This window comes from Dacryopinax primogenitus (genome assembly GCF_000292625.1).
Source record: "Dacryopinax primogenitus strain DJM-731 SS1 chromosome Unknown DACRYscaffold_3, whole genome shotgun sequence".
Classification (NCBI taxonomy): Eukaryota; Fungi; Basidiomycota; class Dacrymycetes; order Dacrymycetales; family Dacrymycetaceae; genus Dacryopinax; species Dacryopinax primogenitus.
In genome coordinates this window covers 488,922-514,318 of record NW_024467200.1, presented here as the reverse complement: position 1 = coordinate 514,318, position 25,397 = coordinate 488,922, and the positions used below count along the sequence as shown (strand labels likewise).

General features: G+C 53.5%; 13 protein-coding genes across 13 annotated transcripts; 9 read left to right on the top strand and 4 right to left on the bottom strand.

The window, feature by feature from the left end:
• The first annotated feature begins 2,339 nt into the window (after nt 1-2,339).
• DACRYDRAFT_20377 (uncharacterized protein) lies at nt 2,340-3,030 on the top strand. Its single transcript, XM_040771912.1, has 5 exons — nt 2,340-2,356; nt 2,410-2,516; nt 2,569-2,690; nt 2,736-2,839; nt 2,894-3,030. The coding sequence occupies exons 2-4, from the start codon at nt 2,501-2,503 to the stop codon at nt 2,805-2,807; spliced, it is 210 nt and encodes a 69-aa protein (XP_040631628.1). The 5' UTR covers nt 2,340-2,356; nt 2,410-2,500; the 3' UTR covers nt 2,808-2,839; nt 2,894-3,030.
• Nucleotides 3,031-3,680: 650 nt separating this feature from the next.
• Nucleotides 3,681-6,114, bottom strand: DACRYDRAFT_114074 (uncharacterized protein; the record flags this gene model as incomplete). Its single annotated transcript, XM_040769753.1, has 9 exons — nt 3,681-4,735; nt 4,785-4,895; nt 4,947-4,957; nt 5,007-5,298; nt 5,349-5,501; nt 5,555-5,712; nt 5,763-5,851; nt 5,901-5,963; nt 6,013-6,114. 9 exons carry the CDS (start codon nt 6,112-6,114, stop codon nt 3,681-3,683), a joined length of 2,034 nt encoding a protein of 677 aa, XP_040631627.1.
• Nucleotides 6,115-6,788: 674 nt separating this feature from the next.
• Nucleotides 6,789-8,747, bottom strand: DACRYDRAFT_104605 (DNA/RNA polymerase; the record flags this gene model as incomplete). The annotated part of the gene is made up of 4 exons (XM_040767954.1): nt 6,789-7,841; nt 7,891-8,388; nt 8,435-8,485; nt 8,535-8,747. 4 exons carry the CDS (start codon nt 8,745-8,747, stop codon nt 6,789-6,791), a joined length of 1,815 nt encoding a protein of 604 aa, XP_040631626.1.
• Nucleotides 8,748-8,942: 195 nt separating this feature from the next.
• Nucleotides 8,943-11,155, top strand: DACRYDRAFT_48053 (homoaconitase; the record flags this gene model as incomplete). Its single annotated transcript, XM_040774801.1, has 2 exons — nt 8,943-9,151; nt 9,202-11,155. The coding sequence occupies 2 exons, from the start codon at nt 8,943-8,945 to the stop codon at nt 11,153-11,155; spliced, it is 2,163 nt and encodes a 720-aa protein (XP_040631625.1).
• Nucleotides 11,156-11,434: 279 nt separating this feature from the next.
• Nucleotides 11,435-12,674, bottom strand: DACRYDRAFT_13902 (FAS1 domain-containing protein; the record flags this gene model as incomplete). Its single annotated transcript, XM_040771006.1, has 2 exons — nt 11,435-12,148; nt 12,198-12,674. The coding sequence occupies 2 exons, from the start codon at nt 12,672-12,674 to the stop codon at nt 11,435-11,437; spliced, it is 1,191 nt and encodes a 396-aa protein (XP_040631624.1).
• A 455-nt stretch (nt 12,675-13,129) lies between these two features.
• DACRYDRAFT_20373 (uncharacterized protein) lies at nt 13,130-15,085 on the top strand. The gene is made up of 3 exons (XM_040771911.1): nt 13,130-13,625; nt 13,686-14,264; nt 14,313-15,085. The coding sequence occupies exons 1-2, from the start codon at nt 13,575-13,577 to the stop codon at nt 14,244-14,246; spliced, it is 612 nt and encodes a 203-aa protein (XP_040631623.1). The 5' UTR covers nt 13,130-13,574; the 3' UTR covers nt 14,247-14,264; nt 14,313-15,085.
• A 125-nt stretch (nt 15,086-15,210) lies between these two features.
• Nucleotides 15,211-16,060, top strand: DACRYDRAFT_104602 (uncharacterized protein; the record flags this gene model as incomplete). The annotated part of the gene is made up of 5 exons (XM_040767953.1): nt 15,211-15,238; nt 15,305-15,383; nt 15,599-15,734; nt 15,789-15,926; nt 15,980-16,060. The coding sequence occupies 5 exons, from the start codon at nt 15,211-15,213 to the stop codon at nt 16,058-16,060; spliced, it is 462 nt and encodes a 153-aa protein (XP_040631622.1).
• A 1,133-nt stretch (nt 16,061-17,193) lies between these two features.
• On the top strand, nt 17,194-18,906 carry DACRYDRAFT_93182 (uncharacterized protein). Its single transcript, XM_040777132.1, has 4 exons — nt 17,194-17,953; nt 17,979-18,070; nt 18,132-18,617; nt 18,671-18,906. The coding sequence occupies exons 1-3, from the start codon at nt 17,505-17,507 to the stop codon at nt 18,407-18,409; spliced, it is 819 nt and encodes a 272-aa protein (XP_040631621.1). The 5' UTR covers nt 17,194-17,504; the 3' UTR covers nt 18,410-18,617; nt 18,671-18,906.
• Nucleotides 18,907-19,049: 143 nt separating this feature from the next.
• On the top strand, nt 19,050-19,493 carry DACRYDRAFT_20367 (uncharacterized protein). The gene has a single exon (XM_040771910.1). The coding sequence runs from the start codon at nt 19,200-19,202 to the stop codon at nt 19,422-19,424; it is 225 nt and encodes a 74-aa protein (XP_040631620.1). The 5' UTR covers nt 19,050-19,199; the 3' UTR covers nt 19,425-19,493.
• Nucleotides 19,494-19,560: 67 nt separating this feature from the next.
• DACRYDRAFT_104600 (uncharacterized protein) lies at nt 19,561-20,723 on the top strand (the record flags this gene model as incomplete). Its single annotated transcript, XM_040767952.1, has 4 exons — nt 19,561-20,167; nt 20,220-20,341; nt 20,395-20,622; nt 20,676-20,723. 4 exons carry the CDS (start codon nt 19,561-19,563, stop codon nt 20,721-20,723), a joined length of 1,005 nt encoding a protein of 334 aa, XP_040631619.1.
• Nucleotides 20,724-21,272: 549 nt separating this feature from the next.
• Nucleotides 21,273-22,534, top strand: DACRYDRAFT_20366 (uncharacterized protein). The gene is made up of 4 exons (XM_040771909.1): nt 21,273-21,378; nt 21,428-21,895; nt 21,951-22,043; nt 22,092-22,534. Exons 1-4 carry the CDS (start codon nt 21,367-21,369, stop codon nt 22,500-22,502), a joined length of 984 nt encoding a protein of 327 aa, XP_040631618.1. The 5' UTR covers nt 21,273-21,366; the 3' UTR covers nt 22,503-22,534.
• A 231-nt stretch (nt 22,535-22,765) lies between these two features.
• On the bottom strand, nt 22,766-23,050 carry DACRYDRAFT_47760 (DUF1748-domain-containing protein; the record flags this gene model as incomplete). Its single annotated transcript, XM_040774780.1, has 2 exons — nt 22,766-22,904; nt 22,962-23,050. 2 exons carry the CDS (start codon nt 23,048-23,050, stop codon nt 22,766-22,768), a joined length of 228 nt encoding a protein of 75 aa, XP_040631617.1.
• A 183-nt stretch (nt 23,051-23,233) lies between these two features.
• On the top strand, nt 23,234-25,257 carry DACRYDRAFT_114071 (uncharacterized protein; the record flags this gene model as incomplete). Its single annotated transcript, XM_040769752.1, has 5 exons — nt 23,234-23,374; nt 23,433-23,524; nt 23,870-24,541; nt 24,592-24,663; nt 25,140-25,257. Exons 1-5 carry the CDS (start codon nt 23,258-23,260, stop codon nt 25,255-25,257), a joined length of 1,071 nt encoding a protein of 356 aa, XP_040631616.1. The 5' UTR covers nt 23,234-23,257.
• Between the last annotated feature and the right edge of the window lie 140 nt (nt 25,258-25,397).

Sequence of the window (25,397 nt, the reverse complement as noted above, 5' to 3'; positions counted from 1 at the left end):
GGGAAATCTAGTGCACCGGGTATGGTATCGTTGTCTCAGGATCCGACTGCAATGACCATACTCCAGCGTTGGGCATTCTTCATCCATGTCCGCAAAGCGCTTCCTTCTCGGTGTGGTTCTTCCCTGTGCGTATCTTTTTTTTTTTTCCAAACGGTCGGCCCAGTTTGAGATTCTACGGAAATAAGCCAGGAGACAAAGTGACATAAGCCCGGGTCTTATTTGTCCGCATCTCCGAGCCGGCCCACGTGCCCGATCCTGGACGCGATCGCTGCCGATCTGTGGTGTTGGTGTGCAGATCTGCGTCGCGTTCATGTATGCAAGGTTCGTTGATGTCTCTGAGAGGAATTCGGGCCGATCACGGGACCTGTCACGTCCTCATCGCGTCCATCACGGGACTTCAACTCCCTTCCTACGCGCAGTATATGAAGGGCGCGTCCAGCATTGCGCCAGGTATGATCTTGCCTTTGTACTACCATCCCCCTCTTCTCCTCCCCCTCTTCCATCCCCCCTCCTCCTGTCTCCTCTGTACTCCCTCCCTCATCCTACGCTGTCCCCCTTCCTCCTTCTTCGCTCTTCCCATATCGGCCTTCCTCACCCGGTCGCTTCTTCCAAGCACCGCCCCATTCCAATGCCTCCTGACTGTGAGCTTCTGTCCTTACTTTGTTGACTCCTCACATATGACCATCAGACGTCTTCTTCTGCTCGCTTTGCCGTGCAAACGAGGGAATATCATGGTTTCATGGGAACAACTCCATCTCATCTCAACCTGGTCTGCAACTCGACGTCTGCTTCTCAACGGGTCTTGGACCGAAACCCAACCTACGCGCTCGTCTTTCCTTCATGACCCCTGTGGACCAACACGGTTCTTGTCTGCCGCTCCCCGTAACGCGCTACATCAAAGACGCGTCGTGGAGTTACAACTGCGAGCGCCTCTGAACACGCGCTTCTGGAGAGGTTTTCCAGCACTACTCAATCCCACATTCCAAGTGTTCATTCATATTCGTCCTAGCACATATCGAGACCTGAGGCACGTCGGAAATTACCTTCGTTCGTCAACCTCTACTAATGCAGGACAAGTAGATGTCTTGTGTTTTGTGCATGCACAATAATAGGGACCAATGGTGCGTCGTAATCTTACATCACTAGCCTAATCTGATTACGAAGCAGCTGGACGTCGCTCCCGAACCCCCTCTCACAATTTCACTGTCACTCATTGAGCCGCTGTGGTCTTTTATTGAAGGTGCCTCGTGGCTTCACAATAGATAGTGCATCTGATCCTGGGCTCGTCTCCAGATCGACTTATGTCATTCCTGAGTGGTAGGCAGGCATTTGGTTTCAACAAGCCTCCACACCTGTAGTACGTCGACCCCCTCCCTCCCTTTCTCGAGTCCTGCTGACACGTGACAAACATAGGCATCGTTTTACACCTGCTGTACGTCTATCCGAAGGTTTGTTGTGGTTTCATGGCAGTTGATCCATCTGATTTTGATCTCACCTGTAGGTTCATGTCTCCCTCTCGCCGTCTGTCGGACCGTCCTCGTCACATATTCATACCGCAATCCAATACGCGCTCCTCTCTCATCCCGACCCTTGTTGAGAAGCCGCTATCTCATCTAGGCCCATAGCGCGAACGTGTGTCCTGGTTCCGTAATCGAGACTTGATCTGATGATGGGCTCATCTACAAGTGGGCTTGCAGTATTCCGCGGTACCGAGCACACGTTGGGGAACCAATTTTGCCCATGAGCAGACAGATAGGTATCTAAAATGAAGAGATTTCAACGGGTAAGCCCAGAACAAGAACGTGAGTTTACCTAGACCGAGTGCTCCACATTATTCTGACTTGACTTTTACAGTTTGCGGCCTAGCCATCCTCCTTCCCCGTCCCCTTTTTCTTAACCCTTCCTCGTCTCGCCCTGCTCCTCATTCCGTCCTCTGTCTCCTCCGTCCTCCGCCTTCATCCTCCAACATTCTCCAGCTCTCTCTTCCCATTTCATCCTTATGCTTCATCTCCGGCCCTCTAACTCCTTTCCGATACCACCCCATTCCTCACCCAACTCTTCCCACGAGTGTCCTTGGTCTGTATTCGTCCGTTTACAAGCCATGCTGGCCTTCATCTTCACCTTTCCTAACGCACTTGGTAACATCACAAACAAAGCTCTTATTCACCGCCCACATTATGGGGAATCAAAGGTGAGTTTTTTTCCCACTGTTTCTATCAGTCTGATCACGATTTTGTCCGCAGCTGACTGCGTCATGCTTCCTTGTCCCACTGAAGGACAACGGGAACACAACATTTGCCCTCATCTTCCGACATGTCGCTCTCTGGTTCTAGACTCGGAGAGTGTTGTATTTGAGGTGCGCTGTGATATTTCAATAGAGGCTGTAGCTCAACATGGGCTTGTCCATAGGCGGGCTCATATTATTTCTTAGTGCTATCGACCTGCTTTGAATATCGTCACGCGAATAGGTATCGTGTGACGCAGATTATCTGTCCTAGCAATGTCGAAGAAGGACGGTGAGTCTGGTTGGTCTCAGCGCTCTTCATGTTCCTCATGTTCTTTTGACAGTCTCTTTCATGTCCTCGACAAGGGAACATAGCGAAACAATGGGGCCACGTTGTACTGTCGGTCTTTGCTTCACCTGCGTTTCACCGCATGCTCGCCATCAGTTCAGAACTGATATATACACGGTTAGTTCCAGCTCTCATGGGTATCCAGTTTTGACATATGTCCAGATGCTATGCACGACCCGAACCGTCCTCAAAGCCGACGAAAAGAGCCATATGGACTCTTGTCCCACAACATGACTGGGGTGAATCATGCCCAATTGGGTGAAGAAGTACGCCTCTTTATAACCTTCACATGATCACCACAAGTACTTATCCTTCTCCAGACTGAATCCCATGTGTCGGACGATCTTCGCACTCTCCCCTTCTTCCGCATGTCGATTATGTATCAATCACCGATCTGCCTCTGCTTATTTCACAGGCCTCCACAACTCGGTCTGACAATCCTCATCATTACAAACGAGACCCCCACCCACTACTTGTCCACCCTACCATCACGCCGCAGTTCCTCTCCTCAACTCGGCCACTCAATCCCCCCGCAGCCACCGGCTCCAGCACCAGCACCAGCAGCGCCCCAGGCTTAACCCACTTCCCCTCCGCCCTCCTCTCACTCCTCCCTTGCCCTGTCCCCTTGACACTTCCCCCTCCCCGTCCTTCTCTGTCTTACGACCTTAATAGCCAAGAGTGATGACCGGTGAGAAATCGAGAAATTTCGGTGCTTCAGCGTCGGCGAAGAATAGCTCTAGCTCAAATTCTCTTCCATTCATGCCTTTTCTATGAAAACGCAATCGGAGGATCGAACTTCCTCAGGAGAAGTTTCAACGATCGGGAAATATCTTTCATCAGTTCCGTGTATGTGAGACTTGTTGCGGAGACACGACAAGCAGACCAAGTGGCGGAAGTTCGGACACCTCGACGAGAATGTAGGGCAGAATATAGAAGCCTCGCGTGTAGTTGTGACCTGGGTATCAACTAACAAATTTTAAGGCTAACGTTGCTGGACATTTTATTTGTGAATGACAGGGATTTTGATGTAATAACATAAGACGGAAGAGTCCGGGCACTGGGGAGGACGTATATGCGCCTGCGCAAAGTACAATAGCATCAAAGCTGTTACGACGCAACACCGTCTGCCGAAGACGTCACTCCGCCCTCATTGTTCGAGGCCGTGACGGTGAGCCTGCGAGTACTCCTACGACTCTTCCGTTTTCGGTAGTTACTGGGTGTCACAGTCGTCGAGGAGAAGATTGATGCAGCCTTTGCGCTCGGAGGTGTGAGGCTGCCTTCAGAATCGCCGCCATCGGAGTCTTGTTCATCGTCACTCCTGAGAACAGAAAGAATGATGTCGGTCGGTGTTTGCACTGTTGGTTGTGTTGGTGCCTTATCCGGTTCATTATACGGGGGTGGCGTAATGTAAACACCTGGATGGGCGGGCAGAGTCGGATATGGACGAGGGCCCACAGGACGAACCGGAAGCTTGGGCGATGTCGGGGCCGATTTGCTCCCCCTCTTCAAGCCTGCCATTGATGGGCCGACTTCGGCGAGTCGCTGCAGAAGAGGAGGAATGGGGAAACGTTCCAAGATAGACGTAGACGGCTCGTCAATGGCCGATATAGGCGATGGTTCTTCCATGGTCTGGGCGTGGTGCGTGAAAGTGACTGAAAAACGTGGAATTCTGTTTCTGTTTCGAAGACTGCTTCTCTTTGGAACTACAGGAGGAACCGGTTTGCGGGTGACCAGCGGGCGCACGGGCAGCGGTAGAGGAACCTCGAATGCTTCGGCAAAAAAAGTCGATTTCCTCTTTCGACTCTCGAAGCTGTACTTCGAGGCTGTAGAACCAGCACTATCCTGTTGCTGCGATAGCTCATCTGCATCGTGATTCGGAGGAACAGGGGTTGGCATCTGAACAGTAATCAAGGGAGGTAACGATGGTCGTTTATTTCGTCGAGGTGCTGGGTCGAGGCAGAATGGGTGTGAGCCAGGAGAAACCGATGCCCGCTTGCCTTCTTTCTTGCTCAACACGGCACCACCTTGGCCATCCATTCTCGGTGACTGCTCTATGTCGTGACTCTCCGAAGTACGTCGGCACCAATAGTCGATGAGCGTCCTCCATTGGGCTGTTTGCCATACCTTGCTTCCCCAAATGAGGATAAGACCATTGACAAAACCTGTTTCCCCTTGTGAGCATAACACCGGAAAGGAACACTAATGACGAACCAGTTAATGAAAAGATACTGGACGAGATAAAGAAGGCGAGGGAAGACACTGGGAAGCCAGAAAGCGCCACTAGTCGGCAGAGCGTGATTGGCATGATCATGACGACGTAAGCTGACGCTTGTGTAAGTATGCAAGAGGCGTATCAGCAACCAGTGCTCTTACCTAGCGGGTATCTATATGTCGTCAGTATGGCCCTCGATTTAGGCTGTTGATTGTACTTACGCGAGCATCCTCTTGACCACAATCTGCAGCCATGCTTCATACCGCCAAGCTATTGGGTCCGACCCAGTATTCTCCAGTTGCTTTCTCTGACGATAACGCAAAATGACGAAGACCATGATATACAGAACCGCAGAGGACAGAGCAGCGAGGATCAGGAACAGATAATGAAACCAGAACTGGAATTGGGCGTATGGGTAGTAGATCCAACACCATAGTGGGCCGTTGTCGGAGAAGACAGGGCCATAGAACGAGATGCCGCTGTTCCGCTGAACGATAACAGGTCCAGCGAATGCTGCTTGGTATTAGCGCCCATCATCTGAAAACTCCTAGGAGGACGCGTACCGAAGAACAAGATGAAGAACCATCCAAGAGCCAACACCAGAACGAGAGCCTTCGTGGTAAGAATACGATGCAGAACGAGCGTTCGAAATGCATGAACAGCCATCACAGTACCCCAGACCGCGGCGCCGACATCTCCGATCTGAAAAAGCCAGCCTCAGAGCCCCATCAGCGCTGCACCAGAGGGACGTTGTGCACAAACAGCTCACTTTGCGCTTGACACGTTGCGAACTCCCATACGAGGACTGACATGCTCCCACTGGCGCCAAGATCTTGACTCATTGTCATTCTGATCGCCCAGACTGCTTGTATAATGCCTCCAACCGCAGAAGACAAATTGGTGATCAGCAGGCAAAAGACGTACATCCTGCAGGGGGTAAGAACTTCAGTGGATAGGCACAGAACATGTGTGTTTACCCTAGATGCGTCCTAAGAAACGCACGTTCAACACGTATGGGTTGCATATCGGTAACAAGTTTCCTTCCCATGGGAAAGAGTGTGATTACCTATAGGCACATGAGACAAGCACATTTACCGCCTCTGACCAGAACTCACGATGAGCTGTATGAGAAGGAACAAAACCATGAGTGCCGATAGCGCGGAAAAGCTCGCAATTGCCTGTCAAGACGTCAAGACTTAACACGCGACAGATTGTGTACCAAGGTACCGCCGAACCGCCGTTGAACTGACTGAGGTTAGAGTCCAGCGCGGGCTCTGTGAGGTTTGCCAGAGGGTTCGGGGTCGGAGCGCCGAAGACATCTTGGTCCATGCTACTCGAACTTGGTAAAAACTGAGCGTAGGTAGGTGGTCAAGCACTCGCAAGACCAGCTGCAGCGCGTGCAGAGCCCGATACTCGATGAGAACTGGTACAGAGGTGAAGACTGGAACAGTATCCTCCGACCCGAGAGCAGTCTTTAGCAGAACGAGCACCGGGGCCTGCCGTCGGTGAAAATGAAGAGGGGGAAAGAAGAGAAGAGCAACAGCAAGTTCAAATCGTGAGTTGACCTTCGTCTTCTGCCATCGCAGAAGCCGGGCACTGCTCGTAGAGCCCCATCAGCGACAGTTAGCACGGCGCAACGAAGTCTGCGGTGATGATTAGGACGCTGTCGCCGCGCAACGGTCGACGTCCCAGTAGATAGCCGTAGCGAGCATGCTGTTGAAGAGGGATACGTGGTCTATCAGCAGTTTTTGCGCTAGCCGAGGTGGTGGTCCCAGCAAGAGTGAGGGCGGGCTTCGGGCTTCCGATGCAGACGCGATGTACTGATGGGGTCGCGTCGTGTGTTCAGTGTCCAGCACGTGATCTACATCAGAGATGTCTTGGGCAAGGCTAGAATACAAAGTTTAATGTCATAGTAGCTATGTATACAATTGTCCAGTTCTAACAAGCCCAAATACAAAATACGTAGTACAACCTCGAAAGAACCAACATCCCCAGTGCGTCGCTCACCGTTTCTGAAAATACGCCGCAATCCCATCCAGCTCCTTCCGTTTCCCAGCCTTAGGCTTTCCCTTCTTCTCCCTCCCGACCGGTGCTCGTACTTCTTGCACTTCGGGAAGATTCCCGTCCGCAGCTTGTAGGTCCAGCGCAAAATGATAATCCTCATGCTCAGCTTTGAGCGCCTCGAGCTGGGTGGACTGCTCCGCCACCCCTGGTGCAAATGCAGTGAGTACCCGAGAACATCGTGTGCACTTGTGTGATAACGTCGGGCCAGACGTCGGGGCTGAAGACGACCGGGAAGGTGTAGGCGGTCTAGATGCTTCGGGCATAGGTGTGCCCCGCTCACTCGTCCGCCGTTTCTTCGCAGCTGGCCCCGCACCCCCGAAGAACCCCTCAATGCTCTTCTGTCCTTCCTCACCCTTTTCCAACCCCGCAAACCCAAGAGAGATATTGATGATATCCTTAAGCATCAGTTCTCCCTGACCGACGAGTTCTCTCAACAGGCGTTCTCCTAGTCGGGCGATGTACTCGTCCGACAGGGCGTTCGTGAACGGAAAAGGACACTGACGGGACCGTGGAGCATCAAACCCCTGCTTAATGTGCAGGACGAGCGTCTTAGGCCATACTGCAGGTGAAAGATCGCGTGCTTCTTCTAGCCTCAAGGACAGTTCGGCCGAAAGCACGCGCAGCCAGTGCTGCCCATCAGAAAAGGTCTTGATAGCCGGCCGGACATTCTTGCTCGCCATCATACTCTTCACACCTGTGCGCTCCTTCACTTCCGCATAATCCCTCCCGCGGAGGATATCGTACACCCAGTAACTCTCTTCTCCAAACTGTTGCTGCATGTCCTCCTTCGACACGGAGAGAAGGTCACCGATCGTCTTGGCGTCATAGGCGGAGGCGAGCGCGTCCCCGAGCTTGCCCCCGAGGAACCGGATCTTCTTGAAAGGCATGGGGTTGAGGTACAGGGGGATGGCGGCGTCTCGGAGGACGGTCTGACCAAAGGGCTTCTTGCACGAGGCGCATAACTTGGCCATTGTCTTGTTGCGTGCGATTCCCTAAAAGCGCATTAGCGCACATCTATACTGAGGAACGGAGAGGTCGTACTGCAGAGGTCGTGTATCCAAGCTGCTTGTGCACCTCCTGCCGCACCTTGTGCACCATCTCCGCGCCAAGAGCGAGCGCTACATCAGCCCACGTCCCCTGCCCGTCCACTCCCGCCTCCTCTCCCTCTCTGATAGCCAATACGTTCCCCCTCCCCGTCCAATCGATGACCGGTGCAGGAGGCAGCGGGCTGTCCATCCCATCCGTCGCATCAGACGGTACATCTCGCAAATAGGGATATCGGCGCAATATCTCCTCCCTAACCGGGGCGGTCAAGTCGAAAAAAGCCTCATCAATACTCGCTCTCTCAATCTCAGCCTCTGGAAGCGTTGACTGAAACACTCGCAGGACCTTGATGCTCTCCCGCCGGTAGTGGTCTAGTGAGACTTTGTGCGTCGAGGGCTTAGCGTTGGGGAAGTAGCCTGGCTCGCGGGAGCCTTCGCGGTATGTCATTACGTGTACGCAAATGAGCTCGGGGCATTTTTTGGTCGCTTCTGTGACCTGGGGAGGTTGAGAGATATAGAGTGTTAGAAAACGGATGACTCACGGACATAAGCCTGGTGATCCCATACTTGCGTGCAGGGTAGTTTATCGCAATCTACATAGTTGGTCAACCCCTTCCCTTCTCGTGCAAGGAAAGTACTCACCAACCCCTGCCACTGTTGTACCGCTATAGGCTTCTCCGGATTGAGTCCCAAGCGAACCTGCTCGCACGCTGCATAGAACGCGTCGCTATCAATGAGGGCGATGACCCGGAGTGGGTTGTACACGTTCAGCGTCTGCGGTGAGAGAAGATGCCTGTATGTTATCTTGCTACCAGATTGCTCTGCATCTACCGCCGTCGACGAGCTAGCGAACATGAGGTCGCGCTGCAGAGAACGCAGGAAAGCTAAAAGGAAGCAGTGAGTGCCAGTCAATGTCCAATGAGGAATAGGCAGTTACAGTCAGGGTCTTCAACACATTGCTTCTTCACTGCCACATCCGTCTTTATTCATTTTCGACCCTTGTTCCCCACCATCCTCCACCATCCCCGAGGCATGCATCCTCGAACCATCATGGCACCCGCCGTACGGCAATGCCGTCGAGGGCTGGCTACTCAAGCGTCCATGTCGACTAGGAGAACACCGCAGACGTTTGCAGAGAAGGTCGTTCAGCGGTACGCGGTCGATTGGCCAGAGGGGAGAGCAGTCAAGGCGGGTGACTATGTTATGATACAGCCTGAGCATGTCATGACACACGATAATACCGGACCGGTCATATCCAAGTACGCCCATCACTTTGGCGTCATATAGTCCGACTTATGAACGAGGACAGGTTCAAATCCATCGGTGCGACCAAAATCAAGAACCCGCAGCAGCCAGTGTTCACAATCGACCACGACGTGCAAAACAAATCCGCCAAAAACCTCCAGAAGTACCTGACTATCGAGCAGTTTGCACGAGAGCACGGGATTGACTTCTTTCCCGCAGGGAGAGGGATCGGACATCAGATCCTTGTCGAGGAGGGGTACGCATTCCCTCAGTGCCTCACAGTGGCTAGCGACAGCCATAGTAACATGTACGGCGGAGTGGGTTGCGTAGGTACTCCCATCGTGCGCACAGACGCGGCCACACTATGGGCTACGGGGAGGACATGGTGGCAGATCCCACGGATGGTCAAGCTCGAGTTCACCGGGGCGCTCGCACCCGGCGTCACGGGGAAAGACGTGATCGTCGCACTGTGCGGGGCGTTCAACAACGACGAAGTCCTGAACGCCGCTGTGGAGTTCACAGGCGAGGGTGTCAAAGGGCTCAGCATCGACGACAGGCTCACAATAGCGAATATGACGACCGAGTGGGGTGCGCTGGTGGGCGTATTCCCACCTGACGAGCATACGCTGGCGTACTACGACGACCTGATTTCTAAACTTGAGCACCCTTCTTTCGCCGCGCCAAGCACGCCTGCCCCACCCGAGCACCCACGACTAAACAAGAAGCGGCTTGAAGCACTCAAGGCCTCGCTGATGACCTCCGACCCGGACGCGGAATACTCCGCCCACCTAACGCTCGACCTCTCCTCTCTCGTGTCCTACGTCAGCGGGCCAAACAGCGTCAAGATCGCTACCGCCTTACCCAAGCTAGAGGAACAAGACGTCAAGATCCAAAAAGCGTACCTCGTTAGCTGTACCAACGCCCGCGCGTCAGACCTTGCAGCGGCCGCATCCGTCGTAAGGGGAAAGAAAGTCGCCCCTGGAGTAGACTTCTACGTCGCGGCCGCATCGAGCGTAGTGCAAGAAGCGGCCGAGAGGTCAGGAGACTGGCAGACACTGGTCGAAGCTGGCGCGCGTGTCCTCCCAGCCGGGTGTGGGCCTTGCATCGGTCTCGGCACTGGCCTGTTACAGGAAGGCGAAGTCGGTATCTCCGCCACGAATAGGAACTACAAAGGCCGGATGGGGAGTCCCAAGTCTCTGGCCTACCTCGCCAGCCCAGCAGTGGTCGCTGCCTCCGCTATACGGGGGTCCATCTGCGCCCCCACAGAACTAGACATCGAAGATCTTCCCAAGTGTTCCTCTCCCCTCATCTCTATCTCTCCCTCCTCTTCCTCCGCCGCCCCAGCAGCAGCGCAAGAAGATCTCTACCCGGGTTTCCCCGCTTCCTTCCGCGGCCCTCTCCTCTGGACCCCGCAGGACAACCTCAACACCGACGGGATCTACCCCGGCAAGTACACCTATCAGGACGACATCACCCTCTCCCGTCAGGCAGAAGTCGTTATGGAAAACTACGACCCTGGTTTCTCCTCACTCGTCGCTTCCCTCCGTTCTCCTTCTTTCGTCCCCGGCCAGCCAGAGACAGCAGAACGCGACCAGCAGGGAATGAAAGGCGCCCTCCTCATAGCCGGGTACAACTTCGGAACTGGCTCCTCGAGAGAGCAGGCAGCGACAGCACTGAAGAGCGCTGGGATCCCCCTGGTCCTTGCGGGTAGTTTCGGGGATATCTTCAAGCGCAACGCGATCAACAACGGGCTTGTGTGCCTCGAGTGCCCCGAGCTGGTCAGCGAGCTGACGAAAGAGCACACCAAGGCGGGAAAGAGGGGAGAAGGGGGTAAGGATGGGGAACTGACTGTCCAGCTCGGGTGGCACGTGGAAGTCGATATGGGCTCTGGGGAGGTGAGGGTGAGGACTTTGGAGGGTGATAGGGTGTATAAAGTTCGGCCGGTGGGGAGGAGTGTACAGGAATTGTGGGTCGATGGTGGGTTGGAGGGGTATGTTAAGAGGCAGATCGAGGCGTGAGGTGTTCTGAGCTGCAGAGGCAAATCTCTGGGATGCCCTACTCACTGTATTTAACGTCAGTAAGATCCAACAATGAGAAATGTGAGTGTGCACGATAGACTCCTCAAACGCGCAGTGATGATGATCAACATGCATTGTCCAGCTATCAAAGTACATCAAGAGTGTGATTTTGGATCCTATGTAAACTACAAGGTACAACATCCATCCATCGCATCACAAGAAGTTACCAAACATGAACACAATCCAACTGTCATCCGAGCGCTCCGTACATCCCTCCCTCTACACTAGAAGCATCGCGCCGGCCAGGGCTGCAAGGGCTGCGACACCCACGGTTCCAAAGCCCGAGCCCATGCCCAGAGCGCCGCTGGACATCCCTCCTGCGCTCGGGCTTGGGGTAGCGCCGCTGCCGGCACCGGCAGCCCCGACGGCGCCAGTTTCCATCGCCGTCTGGGTGGCTGCGGCAACGGTAGCGACAGAGTACGCGCTTTCAGCCGCAGAGCTGTTGGACATCGGGTTGAGAAGGACGCCATCGATAAGGTGCACCACACCATTCTCGATAAGGATATCGCTCTGCACGACCTTAGCGGTACTGTTCGCAGACATGACGAACAGCCCTGATGAGTTGGATATCATCATGAGCGGCTCGCCGGACGCGGACGTGAGGTTGGAGGCGCCGGCCAGACTGGTGCTATAAAGAGTAGTGCCGTTGACAATGTGGTTCCCGAGCACGGCCTGGATGAGCGTCATGTTCGAGGCGGCTTGACCCAGCTGGCCGAGAGCACCCGTGAGCGCTGCATCGGTGGGAGCAAAGATGGTGACGCCGTGCGAGGCGAGGACGGGATCGGTGAGGTTCGAGCTTTGTGCTGCGCTGAGGAGGGCAGAGATGTTGGACGGATTGAGGCCGGTCAGGGGGGGAGGGACGGTGAGCACGCCGTCGATCACGTGAATGATGAGGTTATCATACGTTGCCGACTGGAGCACGGTGATGTTTTGCTGGAAGGTTGTGAGCAAGGGGGAAGGGGCAAAACCGGAGGAGACTTACAGGTTGGTTAAGGAGCATAACTGGACCACCGCTGGGGTCAGCGACGAGTACCTGGCTCTTGTTCCCCTCGAGTTGCACCAACGAGCTGTCGTTCAAGAACGTGCGCATGATGGTATGATTGGGGCTCATGGCGAACGAGCTGGCGTTGAACGAGCCAGAGACAACGTGGTACCTGAGGATGTTCCCCAGTTCATCAAGATTGGAAGTGACGTTTTCAGGCACCTGGGCAAAGGCAGCGTCGTTGGGAGCGAAGACGGTACGATTTCCCATGGGGAGGGATGCGAGGAGCGAAGCGCCTTCAGTTGTGTTGGCGAGGGAGACGGCGGCTTGTTGGAGCATGGTGAGGTTGAGCCCCTGGAGGGTGCTAAGGAGGCCGGCGACATAAGCATCGGGGCTGGACGAGTTTGTCCCATCCTGCCCCAGGACGGGAGCGAGAAGGGGGAGGAGTGCGAGGAGTGAGAAACGAGGGCAGCGCATGATGGTGGTTAGTGGAAGGAAATGCGGGGGATGAAGCTAGATGAATGCGCCCAAAGTGCGGTGCTTATATAGCTTTTCATCCCCAAAGAGAGAAACGCGTCCGATCGTGACGTCTCATGTCTCATCATGCTCAGCTGCCGATCCAATATTGCTGCCGACTCGCAGAACCTTGGAGAGTAGAGAACAAGTAAGTTAATTGCCTGTCTTGGAAAGAACGAATGCGGGGCAACAGAGGGACATCTGACACCCTCACGCACCGTAACGTCATACCACGCGAACTCTATTCATAGCATCTCCCCATCATCCAACAAATGAATATTCTAGGCACCCCACATGGTACTTGGCATCTGTCAGTCTACTCACTCCATACCACGCCTGGCCAGGCTACCCCACATCTCTTCCACCAAGAGTCTTATCCTCGCCGAGTTCGGCGCCCTCCTCCCGGGGTCCCTCGCGTTTTGGCGGGATCAGCGCGCCTCCCCCACCAAACCCAAACCTTGGCTCTCACCCAGTCCGGAGGGAAACCTTGGCTCGCACAAGGATAAAAATCCCAGGTCGGAAAAACGGAGGCAGCCAAGGTTTGCTACCTCTCACCAGGGCGGTGCCGTGGAATGCGTAGATGTTGGACTGGTGAGTTGCGATCGCCTGGGTGCTGATATGAAAAACATGCACGTGTGTTTGTCGTCCCTTCAATTGCTCGTCATCGATCGCTGGAATCGGGATCGAGCCCGAGCCCTGAATCCCCTCGGGATCCAAGACATCGAAGGGACGTGGGATAGGTGCGGATGCATCACTATCCACTATGAATACGTGCGGTCCGATGTGCGGCTGGTACTAGCGCCTATAGCGCTGAACGAGGAAATGGGACACGAAGCTGAGAGCTGAGGGCTGAAAGTCAAAATGGAGAACGTCGAGAGTCGGTTATTCTTCGAAACATCGAGTCGGTGCGCAGTAAGGTTGTCATGTTATTCACATTATCAGTAGATCTGAACACCAGCCGAGCGCTTATAGCCAGCGGAGACGCATGGATATCGACATGACCGACACTCGATCCTCGTCTCCATCCTCCTTGTCCTTCTCTACCAACCCTGCAATCCGTCGCATTCCGAGGCATGCATGTGCGAGACACGTGCCGATTCTTCACGTGTCACCTGGAGCACGTCTGGTTCAGTCAGGACGCGATCGCTACTGATCTGTGATGTTGGTATGCAGGTCTGCGTCGCGTTCATATATGCAAACGCAGTAATTGGCTGTTCCTCCATGTCTCCGAAAGCGATCCGGTCCGATCACGGGACCCGTCACGTCCTCATCGCGTCCATCACGGGACTTCAACTCCCCTCCTGCGCGCAGTATATGAAGGGCGCGTCTAGCATTACGCCACCAGGTACGGCATCTTGCTTCAGTACTACCAACCCCCACTCTCCCTCCCCCTCCCACGCAGGGCAGAAACAAAACACTCACCCAGGCACTATACATGCGTTCCCGACATTGCCAGCGAGCAACAGTTGGTCGCAGTTTGGACCTTGTGCACTGCGTAAAAGTTGTGAGCATCGTTGCTGTGTGGCCTATTAGGCTGCTGGTTGACCGGAGCTGGAGAGGTGTTAATGTTCCGCATGTGGTAAGCAGTCGTATGCTCACCTGGAGTTGACATACTTCACCAAACGAAGCTCCGTTGTTATTCCTAGGCTAAATGAAGGCATATTAACTGTTCAGGACGTGTGACAGTGCGTGACTCTTCTGGCAGGATAGGCGCGTTGTGATAGCAGACGACAGATGATACCCGTGGTGTCACTATAGTCGTCATGGATACGACTTTCGATGGAGTTGCAGAGCTGCGATCGCTCCATTGTCGACTGCGAGCTTGTGTTTTGTTAGGGGAAGCAGAGGGTGCGTGTGGTTGTCGGATGAGCACAGGTTGACAGTGTCAGGTGAGGTGATTTGCGATGGTCATAGTTGTCCTCCGCAGGTGCGAAGCTTCTTCCATCTGGCTTGAATCCATCACGTCGCGGCTTCCGTCTGGCTCTATTGGCGTATGAGATACCGGTTAGGAGACTGAAACCACCCGTTGATCCAAGTGTCTGTATGGGATGAGCGCCTGAGCTGGACGGCGGCATCCTATTTCCGTGTTATAGAGGGTTCTCTAGAGGCCCTGGCCCTGTGCACCTGTTATTCTACAAAGATCCCGTGAGTGAAGTGGGTGACTACAGACAACGAATCAGTAAGGTGTGGTAAGAGATCGGAAAGCTAGGAATTGATAGTGTCGTCGTGGCAGATGCGGTGTCTAGTCGCGCTCAGAAACACGGACCATAGCTTGAAGGTCATCCTTTCAAATGGCGTGGAAACGCACCCAGGGAGTAACACATTGAATGGTTTTAAAAGACTCGTACGTAGTGGGGCTTCAGGTACGAAGCAACATCGTTCTTGCCATTCCTACGCCCTGAATTAGCTCGAGAAGCAGCATGGAGGGATAGACACGACACACAACAAAGATAATTGGCACATTGATGAGCCCATCCGACCTCACAAGTCGACAGCCATGATCTGCGATCATCCCGCTATGGATCGTGGGTGAATACATCAAGGAAGATGCAATCGGTTTAAGTCCGAGGTTCTGATCCAGACTATTGCAGTCGTTGACATAAAGCAGCTCAGTGGGTTGTTGATCTCCTCGTTGCTGCACTCGGCTCCCCCAGTCAAGACGCTGTATTGGTATGGAAATTGAGATATGGCAAGCATATTATTGAATAGCGCCCAACTGGATGTCGCCCTCGCACTCCATTTCGGATCCTTGTTGCCATCCATTCATCCGCTGTCTTGTTGGAACCCCCAATGTGTTGCATAGACGGTGTGTGGTGACTTTACAATACTAGTAGCGACCGTATCTGATCCTGGGCTTCTCGACAGGTCAGCTGATATCACTTTAGTGTGCTTGGAATCCGTTCATTTGAACGCAAGCCAACAACACCTACGGTCCGTCGAACCACACCCCGCCCCTCTTCCCTTCCCGATTCCCCCCCACAAGTGACAAACATAGGCGGCGTTCACTATGTCTACCGAAAGGTCTGTCATGATTTCAGAACAGTCCCCCATCTGATCATGATTTTTTGCCTGTAGTTCTGTATCTCCCTCCGCTTCACCCTCTCTCGGTTCCCCGTCGCCATCCGTTCAGACCGTGATCCAGCAGATGTGCTCTTCCATCGTCCCTCTCTCTTGCTGACAAGCTATTGCCTGGTTTCGACCTGCGGTATGAAGGTGCGTCGAGGCTGCACAATTGACACTGTATCTGATCTTGCATTCGGCGCCAGGTAGCCTTGCATCAGCTAGGACTCGCACACCTCAACTCCGCCACTTCTCGTTTCGAATCCGTTTTCCTTGTCAACATATGATTGAGCACCTAAGGCGAAGATATTACAGTGGATGTGTCCGGAAAAGAAAGTAGGTTTACTTAATCTCAGTGCTCCTGACCATGCTAACTTGAATTCGACAGTTCACCTCCCAACTACCTTCTGCCCAACCCCTTTCTTCTACGTCCACGTCCACACCTTCGCCTTCTCCACTCCTTCCCTCTTTTTCCTTCACACTCTATTCTACACCACCCTTCTTCCTCTGCATTACACAGCCGCTCGCTCGCTCCTTCACGGGACCACCCCATTCCCACGCATCAGCCCTTCGTCCGTATTTGTCGCATCACGAAACGAGACCTCAAGTACGTTCCTGTCCTTCCTTCCTTCCCAGGCCTATTGTTGACATCTGTCAAAGAGGTATTTCACTCCCTGCCTGCAACATCTTTAACCGAACCTGGGTCGTCCTTATAATTGTAGGTCCCTCACCTCATCACGAGCTCGTCTAGGGCGAGTCGCCCTTCTCAGACCAAAACACAACGCATACGCTCGTCTATTGTCCCCTGACTCGGACCTTGCTGACGGGCCGCTTTCTCATTCTAAGTCTGCAATGTATTGCATGACAGGTGCGTCGTTGTTTGACAATAGAGACCGGGTCTGATCATGACTCTGTCTATAGGTGGACTTCCACCAGCCCTCACACAGAACAAAGAGGGCGCATCACTTTCTCGCTGAAGAACTCTTCATCCCGAATACAGTTCCCGTTCAACGCCACGTCGGTGCGTCTGCCTTTTTTCCCTCTTCTCTTTTCCTTCTCACCACTCTCTAACACACAATCATGGTCCTATCTCAGATAACCCGACCTCGTGCTCTCTCTCGAGCTCGCGCACCTAACTCATCCCCTACCCCCCAAGCGCCTTCTTCTTCCCTCGACGATTTTCACAAGCCTACGCCTTCTGGGATACTCATGCGCCGTCCAGACTCGGCACTCGATCAAATGCGGCACAGTACTGCAGTCACGGTCTCAGTCACCGTCCCTCCTGTCCCTTCAAGCACGAATCCCCGATCGCCTCAGACATATGCACAGGTAATTCCCATGGTCATGCGCACTCGCCTACTACACTCAGGTCACCCAATGATCATATCCCCCAACAGGAGGAGGAGGATATGTTCTCCCTCCCTCAGCATCGGTATGCAGAACCCCTTTCGCCCCATACGCCTTATTGCCCTTCAGAGAGGCGTACACATCGCGATATCTGCCAGGGAACAACAGCAACAGCGCCAGCGCCAGCAACGATATCCCTCGCTAAGAGGAGACGATATCCTCGACCCCATCATCGTACCCCCCGAAGTCCAGAAACGCACATCAGCACTCATGGGGTTCGCTTCCCCTCCCTCCCAACCGCACTCCCACTCCCATTCCCAGCAGGCCTACTAATCCCCAACAGAAGAAGAAAGGATCATATACCACGGCGCAGACGTCGGCGTCATGCCCCAGTTCCCTACTCCCACCGCCGCCCAAGGCCAGGGATACGGCTCCTTCCCAGGCTACCTCTCCCTTTCCGCCCGAGGTCAAACCACCGCTCCCAAACCGTCCAACCCCGCCCCTCAGACGGGAGTGCAAGGCGAGCCCAAACGCACCCCTCCCTCCCCTCCCGCCCAGCCAGCCCCTAAACGCTCCAAAACGTCTTCCACCGACGCATCTAGCCAGAGCCAGTGGAGCCCCACGCAGCCTTGCCCGACAGAAAGCGACACCAAGCGCGCCATGGCTGGGATGACGAGCACGGTGAAGACCCGGCCTGTAGCGCTGTTGAGCGGAGAACAGAAAAAGGCGAGCCATATCCATTCTGAGCAGAAGCGACGCGCTACGATCCGGAAAGGCTACGAGGCGTTATGTGAGGTCCTCCTGAGCTTGAGGGACGTCGTCGCTGCTGGTGGCTGTCAGCTCCAGGGTCGAAGGAGAGGAGAGAAAGGGGAAGGGAAGGAAGCGACAGGAAGAAGAGGAGCTCGGGCTTGGAGGAGTGGTAAAGAGCGAAGCGCTTGTCCTTACTAAGAGTGAGCTTCTGTTTCACTAAGCCTGGTGGATGACAGTGCTGATCAGTACTTGTGCGCACAGCGATCGAGCACGTCGAGTCCCTCCTCGCAGAGCGTAACAAGCTCCTAACCGAACACGCGCACCTCGCCTCCTCTCTCCCCGCACACGAGCGTCCTCCGCCTTACGTCCCCGGGCAAATGACTTCCCTCCAGCCGGGAGCTAGGGAGCTCAGAGTGTGGGAAACGCCCTGGTACGGAGGGAGTGGGCTGCCCCCGGCTCATATGAGGGAAGCGATGATCTGGATGAAAGGGCTTGGAGGGGAGGACGAGGATGAGGACGAGGAGGGGGAGGAGGATTGAGTGCCGGCTGTCCTGTGCGCTGCCGTGCGGCTGGCTGGACGTTCCAACCCCTCGCTCTTATCCAACCCGATTTCCTGATTTCTTATCTCTGCCTCTTACCCTTCTCATACCGAAACACAACGCATGCGCTCGTCTATTGTCCCCTGACTCGGACACCTTGCTGACCGACCGCTTTCTCATTCTAAGTCTGCAATGTATTGCATTACAGGTGCGTCGTTGTTTGACAATAGAGACCGGGTCTGATCATGACTCCGTCTATAGAGGTGGATTTCCACCAGCCCTCAGTCCTGAGCAGCCGTTTTGCGTGTTGTGACGCGGGTCTTCCAAGCCAACAATACGAATCATACCCGTTCCACTGCAAGGCCTCAAGCTTGCGATGAGCTTAAGAACATGCTTCAGCCCACCGTCGGGGCTGCAAAGTCGAATCAGACGCACAGCCGTACCTGAAAACTTGCCTCATCTATATGCGCTTGTACACGCTGGAGCACCCTAATATTAAAGAGAACTTCGCGGAGAGCACAGCTCTCGGAACATAGTTCACCGTCAAGATTATGTCTCTTAACTCCTACCTCTCGGCCCTGATGTCCTGAGGGAATACTGCCTCGAGCTCTGCAACGCCCTACGAAGATACCTCTGCCTCGCATATCATCACCCCTCGATGTGCCGTGTCAACCACCGAGTCTAGCCGTGACATTCGAAGCTTCACCGTTGCTCCATGAGACCAGCGAGTTCGACTCGGAAAGCAGAACGAGCGCGTGATCGTCTGCACCGGGCTGACAGGTGAGGTACCATGGCCACGGCACACAAGAACGGCATGTCTTCAGCCTTAGCACTCCCTCCAACCCAAGGCTCGCCATCCAAATGCGGTGTTGAGGGAATGGGTAACCCACTCTCTGAGTGCAGACAAGGTGGGGCGCCTATCTGTGATTATTTTATTCACGGGGACAACAAGGATGCATACTGGTCAGGTGGACGATTCAAGTCGGATTTCTTTTGTGTAGTTCAAGGGACATGACGTCACATGGGTTTCAGATGTGTGTTGTGTCTCACCTACCTTGTACTTGAGACGGTCACAGTTATGAGGCGGCCTCATCTCATCCTTTGCTTGCTCTTCTATCCAAACAACCACCATTTATCCATTAACTACCATTATGAGTATTGCATTCCTCGCAAATCTGGCAGACGACGACCTCGTTGACAAGAACACAATCCGTTCTTCACCCACAACTTATAGAACCGCCCTCACGAACCAGACAGAGAAGAGAAAGTCCTCTTCCAGTGCACCGGTCAATACCGTTGATGCATTCAAAGATGTTAAAGGTGCCAGCCGTGTTGTTGAGAGCGATTCCGTGCGACAAGCGCCAGTGGACGCCGGAAAGATCGACTCGTCCTTCGACCATGACTCTGCACATCCCTCCTTCCGAAATACGAAATTGAACGGTCACGGAATCCCTATCGACAAGGCTGAATCGACTCGCAGTTCTTTGGCTCCTACCGAGCTGCCTGCCTCCTTCCATACTGCACTGGAAGACAGCACCATCCGCCCTGGGCACGGCGTCGAGACTGAATCTATACGCTCTGAATCAATAAGAACGGGCACGCCACCCCACATCCCTCCCTCCGCTGTAGGGACATTTGCCACAGGCGCGGCAACCTCTGGTCCACAAGCCCTTCCAGACTCCGATCTGCGCTCTCGAGCAACTATCGCTGAGAGCAACGTTGGCAGCAAGATCTTGCGAAGGTTGACCAAACGTGAAGGTACGTATTCGATGCAGCGAGACAGCACCCCAGTCGCTGACTGGTGATATAGCTAAAGATGGGAAACGGATGTCTAGAATCCTGCAAAACGAGGCTGTTACTGAACAAAGAACCCTTGACCTAGCGATCAAGGAGCTGGAGAGGCTGCAGAAAGTTCAGAGGAAAGCAGCAGCTGTGAGTCCCCCCTTTCTTAAAAACCACAGCATCTACGCTTACATGGGATCCAGGCTGAAGCGGAAGCCTTATCTACGCACACTAAGGCCTCCCGCCAAGAGAACAAATTGAGCCAAACCTATTTCTCAGCCAAGACCCGGTGGGAACAAGCGACTGCTTATCTCGAATCCTGCACCGTAGCCCTTGAAAAAAGCCGCGAGCATGCCCGACGTCAGACCGAGCTACTGCGAGAGAAAACCGCAGAGGTGGATCGTCTCAGGGCACAGAAGGCGACTGATGATGTGAGCCTCACTCCTATCCGTTGTGGATGCAGTCTGGCTAATAAGCGCGACAGCGTGAACGGCAGGTGAAGCTTGCTGCTTTGTCTAATCCAGGACGTTGAGCCAGTATGCAGATTTCGGTGTCGAGCAGCTGGCACTGACTTCTGTGTGTAATGCGTTGGAGCAATCAGACAAGACTTCCCAGATAGTATTATGCCGAACAAGATACAATACTCCACACATATTTTGTAATCACCATCTAAATCTAGTGCCTACGCCATCCTCCACAGTAGGGGACCGACGATGTTACCACGTCATGAAACCTCACTCGCCGTGAACAGCGACGGTAAAGCGATTAAGGTGGTATATTGGTCTGAACCAACGAACACCAAGGACGGTGTGTAAGCCAGACGTGTCCATGAGCGGACTGCTCTTGACGGTGGCGCACAAGTTGGTTGATACTCTGAGAGCCGTTAAAAGGGGCGCAGGACTTTTTTTGTACGCCAATTTGGATCCGCCGGTTTCTGGCCCTTACGTTGAAATTGCCCACTCATCATGAATATAGGGCGAAGCTCACTACCTGAACTCGGGTCATCTGGATACTTTGCAGCACTCTATGCTCATGTCTCCGAATTGGCTACGTTCACGGTCGACAAACATGTCTTTACCTGCATTCTGTTCTGCTTGATGGGAAGGGTATATCTTCCTGTCGGGAATCATCTCTTGCTACGTTCACAGCGGGGAGAACTGTCCAGCCTTCGAGAAATGGTCATCTTGGTGAGATAAATCATCCGCTCGACCTTCTTGCCTAGTTGAAGGTGTGTAGATTCTGGCCCACATATTTGGCCTAACGACTCTCCACATCCGGTGTCGATCTGATACCACACCCGAAACGTTGTTATCGCAAGTGCTGAACTTTTCGCCATCAGATGATCCAGTTGGGGAGATGTCAAATCCTTCGAGGAAAGGCAGTGTCAGTGTTTCGCGAGCTTCTTCAAGCAACGGCCGTCGACAGCAAAGTGCGCTCACCCGACCGCTCACAAATCATGTTCGATCCCATTCGACAGGCTTGACTTCCCGAGGAGCAAGCTCCGTCGGTCCATTGCCTCAAGCTATCGTGGTCAGCTCTCTTGGCAGATCTAGCTATGATACTCAGGATTGCTTGTGGAACATTCTAAGAACTCGGTGTTGTTCACATAATGGGACGATACACCGCCTCCCGGAAGAGTTGCTCGTCGTCCTTCTCAGTGACATCGGTGATGGGCGAGAGTTGCCTCATATCATTCCATGCCTGGTAATTTCGGTCAAATGATATTTTCATACTATGCCTTCTGATCATTTGTTGGCAGGTTGATCAGTTTTCTTTTAGCTCATATGTTGACATCACCAGCGACGTTCCCAATCCCTCCTCTTCCCCGGGCACACCTCTCATACCCGCCTTCGTGAGCTACCCACCAAAGTTCTCCTATTTGCACGCTGATTTCTCGTAGTATCTCCACCGAGTGAAGCATCATCCACTGCCTGTGATAAATCCCTTCTTGAACAACTACCTGAGTTGTCTCCTAACGGCAACGACTCAACACCCCCTTCTACATTCACTCCTAATGAGCAACCGAGCGTGCGCCGCTTTCAGACACTTCGCTGCGGTTTCGACAGCTTTGTTCTGCAATGAAGACGGACGCGCCCAGACGCAGCATGTAACTGAAGAGGACGTTGCTCGCGTATATGCACATGTGGTAGGTCATCGCGTAGGCATACGTAACGTCGGAGAAGGCGTGCTTAGTATACTGGATCGTTCCCTTGCCTCTTCATCCAACGGGGAGGGTAGAGAGTGGAAATCCGGCATGAAGCGGGGGGAGACAGTACCGCAGATCATGAAGGATATCCTCAGCCTCGTTTGATGCAAAGGAGGCGCAATCACTCTGAACCATGGTGTTTTAATACCCCTATGCGCACACTATACCCTGTGGTGATCATTACGGTTCCATGGGCAATTGGGGGGAAGGACAATGAAGAGAGATCAGATACCGCAAGGGCGCAGCACCAAAGGGATGCATATGTACAATACAAGTGCTGTGAGAAAAACGAGTAAGCAGACATCCTTTGGTCACCACACGACTCACCGAAGAATGGCACAATCACCATGTGTACCACATTCTTGGAATCACCGCCTCGCTTCTCTTTTCCAATACGTGCTGCCCACGGCCGTGGCTTGTACCATGTCAAATACAGAATCGCCGACTCCCAGATACTTGTCGACAAGGCTGCGAGCAGTAGGATCAGATATGAGAAGTGTGTCTGGCCTATATCGTGTGGATAAGCTGGGAACGTCGGGAGAGACAGGATACAAGAGCACGTACGCAAACCCGCTTGATCGCTTCACTCCTGCCAGCACAGTGGAGATGAGGACGGCATCGACTGCGTAGTGAATGAGTCTGCCAATCACCATGATTGCTTGATAGTTGTGATTAACGGGTTGTAATGAGGTGGACAGCGAGGAGAGGGGGCAGGGGTAGGGCCGATGACGACTGTTTAACAAGAACGATGTGAGGGGAACGTGACCTTCGGATCCCTTATACGCGTCTTCTCGGCTGCAGAGCGGAATCCTTAACTTCCGCACTTTGCCTATTTTGGCAACTATTACTCGAAACAAAGCATGAGCCCAACCTCAAACACACCCATGAAAGCAAATCCCATTTCTCTTGCATCCCTGACCTTGGTGCGCGCCAACCGCGACCAGACTATAGATGCTGAGAGGCGTAGTTTTCACGAAGTATGTGACAGACCGCATCATGCAGACGACTTCGAAGCTCACGGTCGGGATGCTTGAGTGGGGCCGCGGACTGTCACTCAGTCAATACCTCAAGGTCCACGAAGACCTGAATACTCATACACATGCCTCAGAAGGGAGACTGAGCGCCTGGTGCGCCCTTTGTCAGGTGCGGATGTCATGCATTTTGACCAAAATGATCCGCAGGGTTCTGGTTCGTCGATCTGAAGTGAGCTCATTAAATTATTTTTGTGCTTGCGAAGTGTACGTCTTGCATCACCCTAGTCATAATCCATCATAGCGTGGTTTTGATGATGCGTCAGGTATCGCCGTGCGGCGCTTGTAGCAACCTTAGCTGGCGTAGAGGAGGTGACGGCGTATGCAATCGCGTCTGTCTATACTTCCCCGCTGCACCGAAAGAAAGGCTATGCACGGCAAGCAATTCCTGTCATTCCTGGAAGAAAGGGGGGGATAAAACTACCGCTCATCTGCTTGTAGTCATATGCTGCGATTATTGCACCACGTCGTAGGCATCAAAGAGGGACTCCCGGCGTTTCCAGTTGAATGGGGTACGCCGCCATCTCGCGAGGGCTTCGGCAACGGCAAATTTTCCGTTTTATACTCCGACATCGGGCCCGACTTTTACGAAACCTGTGGTCCCTCAGCATCAAGTCCGGGTTGGCTAGCTCAGAATTCGAGCGAGGTTGTCTGGAAAGTAGATAGAGTGATGGAGAGCGCAAAGAGTTCAGCGCACCTGGTCGCAGAAGCAGAGCTAGAGATCGTTCTTGCCAAAGACGCTGCTCTCATTAAACAGGAAATGGCGATTGCAACAGTACCTTGCTGTTCATTCACAGCGAACAATGGTGTGAACGGGTACCACGTCCAGCGAACACTGATGAGAGCTGAACGCAAGAAGTATCCACGCCCAGACATTTTTGGAGCCCTCCTTCCAGAGAATGATCGACAGCCACTGGCATTCCTGACATGGACACCCGGGGGTCCCACCCTCGCCATCACTCGGTTTCGTGCCAATTCGGAGTCGCTTCCCGCCCTACTTGGTGCAGCTAAGAAGATGGCAACTATAAATGGCTCTCACAAAATTGTGGCGTGGGCTGTCCCAGAGGGCCTGCAGGAAGCATGCAAAGCAACAGGTGGAGTGATACAGACAAGGTGCGCCTCCGTGTCGGTCTCTCCGCAGTTTCTTTTGCTGAGGAAATTAGGAACGACCATCTCCCCTGCATCCATGTATACGACGTGCACAGGGAAAGGTTCGAGTGGATCCACAACGAGAGGTAAGCCGGAGAGCCTTTTTTGGCTTATGCTGACTCGCATTAAGTAGATTTTCTTGGTGCTGAGCGATATGTCAGTTCCTGTGAAATGTACCATACGTATGTTGTTGCAACGCCCAATAGAACACTACATGTCACGTGTCATGTTTCTCGCGGCACATGACTGATATCCAGACGCGTCCACATCCACGGCGCGTCTCTTTCTCTCTGCTGCCGCCATCTCACCGTCCTTCAACTTGGCTTCCTGTTCTTCAGCATCAAGTTAGCTCATCTCCGACCATTGGCATAGCATAAGGTTTTCAATATTTGGGCCCCAACAAAGCCCTTTGACAAGATTCCCCTCATGACTTCTCCAACCTGCACGCCTCCGACATCACCCGCAAGGGGCATTCCTAATCCTCATGCATATGCAGTCAAGACCACAACGTCTGGTGGATATCCATCTATTTATGAAGTTCTCCGATCTAACGGTAGTGTAGGCCTTCTAACGCGCTCCAACTTATCAAGCTCGCGACCAAGCCTCGCTTTGCATTCTTACTCACCACTCAGGCCACCATCTCCCACTCCACTCGGCACACCCAAAGGTCACCGTTCTAGCCGCTCTCTTTCGTACATTCAGTCGACATCTGCTACTAGAAAATCTACACAAGTATCTGTAGCTCCCATAGAACTCTTCGATTTCCCAGGTGGTCAACAGTGGCATTCACCTTCCCCGAGGGAAGTCCGCCCTTTACACC

What these genes read in the sequence shown, in the direction of transcription:
- DACRYDRAFT_20373 (XM_040771911.1), top strand. Translation starts at nt 13,575, where the DNA reads ATGGAGAACGTCGAGAGTCGGTTATTCTTCGAAACATCGAGTCGGTGC. An exon ending in AAACATCGAGTCGGTGCGCA is followed by an intron (nt 13,626 to 13,685) that starts GTAAGGTTGTCA and finishes GAGCGCTTATAG; the next exon opens with CCAGCGGAGACGCATGGATA.
- DACRYDRAFT_20366 (XM_040771909.1), top strand. An exon ending in CTCATATCATTCCATGCCTG is followed by an intron (nt 21,896 to 21,950) that starts GTAATTTCGGTC and finishes ATTTGTTGGCAG; the next exon opens with GTTGATCAGTTTTCTTTTAG. An exon ending in CACCTCTCATACCCGCCTTC is followed by an intron (nt 22,044 to 22,091) that starts GTGAGCTACCCA and finishes GATTTCTCGTAG; the next exon opens with TATCTCCACCGAGTGAAGCA.
- DACRYDRAFT_20377 (XM_040771912.1), top strand. An exon ending in TCAGAACTGATATATACACG is followed by an intron (nt 2,691 to 2,735) that starts GTTAGTTCCAGC and finishes ACATATGTCCAG; the next exon opens with ATGCTATGCACGACCCGAAC.
- DACRYDRAFT_20367 (XM_040771910.1), top strand. Translation starts at nt 19,200, where the DNA reads ATGGCCACGGCACACAAGAACGGCATGTCTTCAGCCTTAGCACTCCCT.
- DACRYDRAFT_93182 (XM_040777132.1), top strand. Translation starts at nt 17,505, where the DNA reads ATGCCCCAGTTCCCTACTCCCACCGCCGCCCAAGGCCAGGGATACGGC. An exon ending in GACGTCGTCGCTGCTGGTGG is followed by an intron (nt 17,954 to 17,978) that starts CTGTCAGCTCCA and finishes GGTCGAAGGAGA; the next exon opens with GGAGAGAAAGGGGAAGGGAA. An exon ending in AGCGCTTGTCCTTACTAAGA is followed by an intron (nt 18,071 to 18,131) that starts GTGAGCTTCTGT and finishes TTGTGCGCACAG; the next exon opens with CGATCGAGCACGTCGAGTCC.